The 9542-nt window shown below is 49.1% G+C and overlaps 1 protein-coding gene across 1 annotated transcript; it reads right to left on the minus strand.

Annotated features, from left to right (window-relative positions):
* Nucleotides 1-215: 215 nt before the first annotated feature.
* HMGN5 (high mobility group nucleosome binding domain 5) lies at nucleotides 216-7693 on the minus strand (the record flags this gene model as incomplete). Its single annotated transcript, XM_079541920.1, has 6 exons — nucleotides 216-263; nucleotides 1598-1741; nucleotides 5208-5258; nucleotides 6203-6232; nucleotides 6645-6674; nucleotides 7679-7693. 6 exons carry the CDS (start codon nucleotides 7691-7693, stop codon nucleotides 216-218), a joined length of 318 nt encoding a protein of 105 aa, XP_079398046.1.
* Between the last annotated feature and the right edge of the window lie 1849 nt (nucleotides 7694-9542).

The following is a 9542-nucleotide window of genomic DNA, read 5'->3' on the forward strand; positions in this document are numbered from 1 at the left end:
CAATCACAAAATTTAAAAACAATGATTTTTTTTTTGTTTTGTTTTGTTTGTTAGGGATTTAATTCCCAAGTAACCGAGATGAAGATGTTCCATAATTAAATTCATGCTAAAAAAACCTGCATTTATAAAATAGTTGATAAAAATATTCCTCTCTGTTAACAATACAGCATGGAGGTACGGATACCAAATGATGGAGATATAGGGCAGGGTTAACATTACTCGGACTTGGCTTCCTTATCATCAGATGCTTCAGCAGCTGGTGCCTATAAAAGTGTTTGGGAAGAATAGAAATATTATTTGTAATGCTAATCGGATCCCATTCTAACAAGCATCAAAGAGAGACTACTTTGTTAGCACGCACATGGACAACACTTTGTGTAGATAAACAGGAAAGCACAGCTACTACCAATAATATCAACACAACAACGCGTTGGCTGATAACTCTAAAAACTACACCGTGGAGGAGGAGTATCATTTGATGACTGATTAATATCAGAATGATAAGAGAATCCAAAGACAGAATTTGAAACGTGTTTTAGATAAGGATCAATCAAGTGCTAGGGGAAGTTCACGTCCTCATCTCCGTCCAGTCATAGGAAGTGTAAGAACTACACACAAATACTGTGTTGTACGAACTTCAGGGAGGCAGATCTCACCTGTTTTCTATAAAACGTCTGCTATTACTTTCTAAGTCAACACATCAAAATTGCCAAGCTCCTATCAGCGGTCCTTGGAAGGACGATGGTGCCATATTAATTTTTAGCAGAGAAGCTTGAGAATTGTTTTTTAGAATGAACAAATGAATGACCCATTAACTCTGTAGCGATACTCAGCACACGAAGAGAGAGCACTGTAAATCAACAGCACTGGAGTACACAACAGGCTAGGCTACAGCTGCAGGGATAAAAGGAGCCTGTAGCAAATGTTGCACTTCTATCAGCAACAGGAGTGCTAGGAAAAGGCCATCAGGAGCGGACTGAAGCTTGTAGCCAGTCCTAGCAAACGGCAGCTCTTGTGTAAGTAGCTGATACGGTAAGAACCTGCAAGGAAGAGGCTTGCAAATCAAGAGACAAGACCAAGAACCTATAAGAAAGAGGCTTTCAGATCAAGAGACAAGACCAAGTTTGTTTTGAAGAACTCTTGTTGAACTGTTCTGATGCGAAGAATTGTTTTAAAGAATTGTGCAAAACTTAAAACCAGATTTCTGGCACAGTACCAACCCGTGCTGAGCAGAATAGGCAATCCAGCAGTCCAGAGAGGATATGCAAAGTCAGCTCAGGGTTGGACAGCAATCTTTCTGAGCTCTATTGTTCCCCAGATATTCTGCATTGCTCTTGTGCCAACACAGAGAGGGACACTACAATAGCACAGACCACCTGTGGAAGGGCTCTACCACATAGCAGGAAAGAGTTTGAGGAGAATGCTATTCTTTCAGGCTCTCCCTGGGAGTCGCCCTGCGCAGACACTGCAGCTGGTGTGTCTTAACAGGACAGCAGTGAACGCAGCACCTTCCGACAGGAGGCCCCAATCATTAGTTCCAGCAGATGCATTACCAATACATCTGTGTTTATTCCCACGTTTACTGTAGCTAAGGTACCTCATTAGTTTTGGTATCTCCATTTTCAGAGTGGTTTTCTTCTTTTGCATCCTCTTGTTTAGTTTCATCTTTGCCTTTGGCTCCTTTCTTCCCTTTTGTTGCTGCCTTTTTGTCTTCCTTTTTATCGTTTGCTGCCTTTTCTTTCTGTTAAGAAAAGAAACTGTGATATGGCAAATGCTGACTTCCAACTCGTATGCCTTCATTTGCACATTCACAACTCTGAACCTGTCCACACAACCTTCTTCTACACACAGAACTTCCTAGTGACAAAGATGAGATGAAGGTTTCTATGGAGAAGTGTTCTCCTTCTATTCTGCCCCAAACGTGCTACTGAGAAGTGCATAATATAAAAGCAGTCACAGCTGGGGTTAAAAGAATTCCTATTTTAAATAGGCATTCAATTAAATTAGCTAAAAAATGCTGGAGTTGAACTGGCCTGTATTTCTGCTGTGCTGCTGAAAGGCATACCAAAGAACAAAAAGAACATGTGCAACTAGTGGAAATACCAGAATACTTCAGATGTGCTATTGAGGCCTATTTAGAAACTCTAACAAAGCTGTAGTCAAAGGACTTTCCCCCTTGTCTGCCCGAAATATTCCTTACTATAATAAACCATTTGTGTGATGCACAAGCTGGGGGCCCAACAGCATCACTTCAATAACAACGCAAACTTTGCAGTTATTATTTAACCACACTTTCTTGTATGGCTGATCAGACTAAATCAAAACAAAGTTCAATGCCACAACTTCTGTAGTAACAGTTTTCTATACAGTAAGGTCAAACTCTGACCCTAACCCAGAAACAAGCATGGTTTCTTACCAGTTTCACTTGCAAGGATCTGCCCCTTGCTGCCAATAAAGAACCAGCAAACCAGAAACCATCAGAGAATCTAAGCAGATCATGACTGATAAACATGGTTCCAACAAAAGAACAATAAATACCTCCAAAACTATTACCCAAAGGTAAATGAAGCTAAGCACATAAATAGCAAATACACACATTTACCTAGTCAGAAAATGGAGTTGTCCCAGTGTCTAAAACTTCTAGAAAGTCTATATGCTTATTTCAACTCCTAGCTTATTAGTTCACAAAATTAATTCACACCAAAAATGAGTTGTTTGCTAATGTCAATCACAGACACAAAATGGTAAGAGCAAAGCCACCTGATTATTCAGTAATGCTGATGATAAAAAACTCACCCAAATTAAAACCAAGTCCTGTAACAGTGCGGAAAGCTCAGACAGGAGGTTGGTGGCACCAATCAGGTGTGAGGCTTTTTCCTCTCTATCCTCCCACTCCCCAGCCTGACCTTCCTGAGGGATTTCAGCCCACCTGGAAAACTCCAGCTCAGTGGCATTAGAAGTCTCCTTCCCCCAGGCTGTGCCCACTCTCCAGAACCTTCTCCTCCATTGTGGGGACTGACTTATGAAGGATACACAACAGCTCTTTTCCAGAGTGAAGGAAGAGAGTCGTCAAATAGAGCAGGAAAGAGAGCCATCTGCCTCCTCTCGCCCTCTTCCCCCAGTTGAAAGAGCACCACTTACACTTTCAAGAGGCAGAGTGGAAGAAGGAAAAGGCCAAGAAAAATAACCATCAGAGTAACACCAGCACATAACTGTTCTGGAAGTGTCTGGCAGTGTTAAGGTTTGGAACTGCAACGCTGCTGCGATACTGGCTTGCTCTCTGTCCCTTGAACAAACTTCTGGAGACCTCTGAAGCACACAAAAGCAGTCTGCTGTGAAGGGCTCTCTAGCAGCACAGGTGTGTTAGTCACTTGCTCTGCAGACTACTGTCTGTTGGCAAAGCCTCTTAAAACAAGACTTGAGAAGAATCCAGAGAAATTACTTTCTACGACTGGACTCTGAATGGAAAGAAAGTGCCTTGCACAATACAGCTGTGACTGGGAACTTGGGATCCTGTAGAATTACTACAGGATCCTGTAGAATTATTACTAAGTACCTCTTACTACAACCCCTTCTGCATTGATGCTGGTCCTGTATTAGATAGCTTCAGAGAGCCAAAGCTCAATTGTCCTAGATTCAAACCAACACCTTAACTGCAAGAAGAACAATGCCGCTGCCCTGGGTGTGGGGCAACTCACAACTTGCCAGCAGAACTCAATAGCAATCAGTCCCTGAGAGGAGATGCACCACACAGCTCGTGCAGCACGGGACTGGAGTAGGCTCTAACAGTCACTTACAGTCCTTAACTTTTAAATGCTTAGCTCTGCAACTCCAAAATTCTGTTAGCACAGCTTTTGTGTATAAATCTTTAGATGTTTCCATCAAAATGAAAAATAAAAAAGCAAGCCTGAAGAAAAGCCATCACCACGCATCGTATGCAATTGCACTGACCTCTGCACGAGTGATCAGCAGAAGCTGACCCCAGCACTTGCAGATCCCAGCTCTCTTTCCGCTGGGGCTACAGGAGCAATGTGGGCTCGAGGGAGCAGCCACTAGAGGGAGGTGCAGCGCAGAATGCTAGCGGCTCACACCGCAGGAATGCTGAGCAGCAGGGCTCCTGGGTTCCCCCGCCGCTCTGGAATGGGATCTAGAAGTTCAGGCTGCACAGCCAAGATGCAGATGTGAAAAACTTGCTCTGGACGCCACTGTGATGGGGGATCCCCAGACAGCATGTGGGGTTCTCTTTCTTGTCCTCTCCTCGTGACGTTTTTTGCTGCTCCACACAGCAGAACTCGAGGCAGAGCAGTTTTTTCATCGTCTGGAAGCCCATGATGCCGTATGTGATTGTGAGGGCTTTTAAATGTGTACAAAAAAGCACCTGGTTCTCAGGCCATCATACCCTTCTGTAACTAAAAACCTGTGCTTTGCTCAAAACCACCAAGGAAAATGTATGATGGAAACAGACTAAAAGGAGAATTTTTTTTTTTGTTTTCCCAATAGCAAATGCCTAATGCAATCTGAGTATTTACTGATAGCTCTAAAATAAAAGGATTGCAAGCCGTGACCTCTGGGAAAGCGTGGCAGAAAGGAAGAATAAATACCTCATGGATCACAGAAACAGCCTCCTTTAATGTTTCGAGTTGTTGCTCCAAAGCACAAAGAAAATGTAAATACTTCTTGTTTAGCTGTATTGTCAGACATGCTGATATTTTTGACATTTCGGAAAATATCCAGCTTAAGGAAATGAGTATGTAGATCTTTATCTCCAGTGATTAAAATCTGATAAGCTGATAAATGAAAGGAGTGCCTCTGAATGAAAACTCAATAAGAAACTGCAATTAAAAGCATGATTTTCAATGCCTTCCCTAACTGAATCTCTGATCTCTATTGAAATCAATACAATTTCCCAACAATACATGGTAAGAAACTACAGAATGGCCTTGTGAGGCAGCAGTAGAGCCTCACTACAACTGACTTAAAATCTGATCAGTTTACCACATTCCTTCAGGAGAATTTGGATTAAATTAATTTGATGTCACAATTTCACATTGTTTTAACCCACAAGACTCAATCTTTAAAGAAAACTATGGAAAAAAAAAAAAAAAAGTTGTGAATGTTTTGGGTTGTTTCAGTGCTTTTTTCCCCCTCTATGAGTACCCTGGAAAACAGAAGTGTTAACTTCAGTTCAGGATACCTTCAACACTTACCTTAGGTGCTGCCTTTTTGGGCTTTGGCTCCGGTTTAGGCGGAGCAGGTTTCTGTACAAAACACATATAAGAAACAGTCAGATGAGCCCTATACAAGTTTTAGCATTACACTGATAACTTTTGAAAACTACTCCAACAAAAGATATTTTGAGTTGACAGCTTCTTTCTGTAGTAATAAGGAATTAATGTCAGTGATGGGTCAATATCTTTTCTTGTTCAAACTCACATTTCCTCATATACCTTACAGTGGCTACAGCACAGATGCTGACTAGCACTAGTGAGTGGATCACTACTGTGTCTGAGTGTCACTGTCTACTGTGAAGGCAAGCATCTGTCAAAAATGAGACGTATTAACATCTGCACATAACTCTAGAAGTCAACACACATCTTAGCTTTCACTAAAATTAAGTACTTTCTTTTTTAAATAATAACTGTTATCCACTTGGCATTTCCAAGACTGCTTAAAAAAGGGCTGGGCACACTAAGTCTGTAGGAAAGGATACCAAGAGCCTGGGTAAGACTGACTCTGGGCTGAACCCTACCACTCAACAGAGATTTACACCCTCTAGATCTCAGCTTACCCAACACTTGGACACTGAAAATCAATGGGCAAATTACAAGCTTAAAGAAAGCGTGGACAATTTAAAGAGCTATGGGCAGGTATCTGTAGTGAGGAGACCTACAGACACCAAGTCTGTCTTAAAATCAATAGTCCTTGAGTCTGGATACCCAACTCATGGGTCCAGACGTATGTTCACTAATAGATGAATGAAACGACTTGCACAACTCACATGAGATGTGTGAAAGTGAGCCCTGTAACGTGCTGCTGCTCAAAACCCAGACACATAAAGTAGGAATTTTACTCTTAAATATTTTTATACTGTTAACTTGGCCTCTAACAGCAGCAGCAGGAAAAAACAGTCTCTCTGCAACTTTCCCCCAGAACTTAACATCCCATGAGATGGAGTATGAAGAGATCAGAGAGGAATACTCACAGCAGATAGTCTGGCTGACCTTCTCTTTGGCTGCATAAAGAAAGAGGTGTCACTACAGCTCAGCAAGCACAGAGCTGTGCTTTCCCAGCACAGCACAGCACAACACAGCACACACCCTGCACACCCCAGGATTTAGGAACCTCTGGATATAGGGCTGACGGCTCGCTCAGCGCTGCTCCCCTGCACAAGCAGCCCTACTGAGATGCCAGGTAACCACGTCCCCTTACTGCCCCGAGGGCCATGTCTGAGCTGTAAGGGCCTGGAGGCCCGCAGCCCCGGGCCCCGAACGGCCGGTGTGCAGAGCGGCGTCTGGGGGACTCAGAGCGGACGGGCGGTCCCGCAGCGGGATGCCGAGGGCTCACACCCGTAAGGGGAACCTCGGATTTAACCCACACCGCCACAGAAGTCCTGCGCAGAGCGGAACCGAGGAAGGAAATCCTACCTCCTCCTTCGCCTCGCCTTCAGCTGGAGCCTGCAAGAGAAGCGAGAAGGGCGATGAGAGGCAGGGCGATGAGCGGGGACGCGGCCTCACAGCTGCCCGGCGGACTACAGCTCCCAGCGTGCCCCGCGGCCGCCGAGCCGCTACGTCACCGCGCCGCGGCGTCGCCGCGTTTAAAAAGTTCCCGCCAAATCCGCGGCCACAACAAGGTCGCCGCCGGCCTCGCGCAAGGACAAAGCTCCGCGCGCACTCCGCCGCCCCGCGGCTCCGCGCCGCGTCCCGCCGCGCCGGGATCCCTTCCGAGCACGTGGAGCGGCCGGCAGCGCGCGGCAGCCCGCACCGCCAAGGGGGGCGCGGGGCCCTTGGGAGCCCTTGGGAGGGGCGGGCGGTGAGGGTCCCCCGGGGCCGGGCGGGGGGCTGGGGGGCGGGAGATCCCGGCGGCGTGGGCCGAGAGAAAGTTGTTAATGATGGTGGCGGCTCCTTCCCCGCTTCCCTTCAAGGACGGTTTCAAACTCTGCGCCGCCTAATGGCTCCGATTTACCATTGCACAACCATCTGGTATGACAAGAAGTGGGAGAAAAAAAAAAAAAAAAAAAAAAAAAAAAAAAAAGGAGAACAAAGGCAAACGGCGGAGAAAGGGACACCGTGAGCGCCTCAGCGCCGCCGGGATACGGCCATATCCGCGCCCAGATGCCGCCGGCGCTGCCCAGGGCTGGCGCGGGGCGGTGGGCGCCCGGCGGAGCGGCGCGGCGCGGCCCAGGCGCGGCGGCACCATGGAGGCGGCGGGAGCAGCATGGAGACGGCCGCGCTGCGCCCGGCGGCGGCCCGAAGTGAACTCGCAGCTCCGCGCCGCGCGGCTCCGGCCCTACGAGAGCGGTCGCGCTGCTGGACGGGCAGCAAAAATGGAAAACGCCGAAACTCTGCGTGCACGCACACACACACACACACACACACACACACACACACACACACGGCGAATCGGCGCTGTTTGTGCACAAACGGCCGTAATCCTCCCGCCCCCGTTCTGCCCCGCTTACCTTTCTTTTGGGCATAGTTGCACCTTAATAGTTGATTGCAAAATAGAGAGATCGGGAGAGGTGTAAAAAATATAAAGGGAACCGCCGGCAAACTGTTTTCGAGCGTCCTGCGGGATTGCCAAAAAAAAAAAAAGAAGAAAAAAAGAAAAAAAAAAAAAGAGACGTCGACGGGACCAAGAGTTAATTGCAGCAGAAACTGAACAAAAAAAAAATCCCCCCCTCTTTATTGCAAACAGTAAAATACACCAACACGCAACCAAACTGCATGAATGGGGAGCGCGAGATGGGCCCAGCCGCAGAGTGACGGCCGCCGCGGCCAATGGGCGTGCGGGAAACGGCGCGAGGGGCGGGGCGGGGGCGGGGGGCGGGGCCGAGGCCGTAGCGCGAGAGACGCTCGCACACGGAGGGCCGGCGGCGGCCTTACGCCGTCTGCGCAGCGGAGCGGCCTAACGCGCGCGGTGAATACGGCGCGGCGCCGCCGGCGGCCCCGGCGCGGCCCGCGGAGGGCGGGCGGTGTCGATGCGAGGCGGCCGCTCGTCGCCGCCGCACTCGGAACGGCTCCGCGCGTCGCGGTGCTGCCCCGCCGGCCGCCGAGCTGCCTTCCCCCCCCCACCCCCCCGTCTCCTCCTTCCTCGCGTCCCCCCAGAGGCCGGGAAAGAAACTTCCCCAAAGTTAGCGCAGGCCGCAGGACGACAACATGGCGGCCGCTCTGTCCCTGGCGGGGCCGCCATGGCGCGGGGCGATCCCGCCTCGGGTCCGGGGGGGGGCGGCGGGAGCGGTACCTGAGGAACGGGCTTCGGGGCGGCCCCGCGAGCCGCCGCCTTTGTCCGCAGGGAGCCGAGGTCGGGGCGCGGAGCCCCGCGCGGTGCCGGCGTCGGCGCGGGCGGGAAGGTGCCGGGCGGGGGGCAGGAGGAGGCGGCACGGAGCCGGGCGGCCGCGCGGCCCGAGTGCCTCCGGGGCGGGCGGCGGCGGGCGGGGGCCGTGGGCCCCGGCTCCGGCTGGAAGGCGCCGTTCGCTCGGCCCAGCCGCCTTAGGTGCTGCTTGGAGCGGGGCCTCCGGTGAGGTAGACCCTGTGCGGAGGTCCCGGGCAAAACCGATGTTTCGTTTTGTCCTAAGTGCGCGTTCCAGTAAGGCTTGTGGCACCTGTTATGTCAGTCTCTCTGGGGAAAGTGCAGGACACACACGCACTGGAGCCGCTGCTTGAGGCACGGCCTCACTCCTGGCAAAAGGCAGTCGAACCTTTCTGAAAGCCCCCAGCAAGGCGCGTTCCGCAGCCTGCCAAGAGCGTTTTGGCGCTTGGCTGTCGGTGCCACTGCACAGGTTGCCCTGGCATCTGAGCTGGCTGTGAGTTAACTGAAGCTTCTCTGCCCAACACCGAGTTTATGTAAGAGCAATCTGCAACTTATAGCAGAGTTTTAGATCGTTGTTTCACATAATATTATCACGTCCAAACTTCATTTTTCTAGCAAATTCTCATATGTGTTACGTTCTCATAGTTTGTATTTTCTATACCTTTCCTCATTCTTAGGCTGCCTAAGTCCTTTCAGCCTTGCACTCTTCCTTACATCTACATCAGGCTAACCAGACTAGCTATCTCAGTATGGCGTTTGCCAACTTTGCAGTGGCATCACCATCTTGGTTCAGATTCGTTTTCTGCTCCCCAGAACGCTTTCAGTGATGCTGTCATCTGAACTGCTCCCCACATTCTTTACAAATTCATAGTGACTTTCTGACTTGTCACTTTTTAAATTACCTCATTCACAAAGTACATACACATTAATAGTTTATTATTTTCCTGGAACCTTGGATTTACTCTGAACAGTTTTCCATTCACAAGTTCACCTTTCTTCTCCTTCCTCTAGTC

The sequence above is a fragment of the Tetrao urogallus genome (genome assembly GCF_951394365.1).
Source record: "Tetrao urogallus genome assembly, chromosome: 13".
NCBI classification, from domain to species: Eukaryota; Metazoa; Chordata; class Aves; order Galliformes; family Phasianidae; genus Tetrao; species Tetrao urogallus.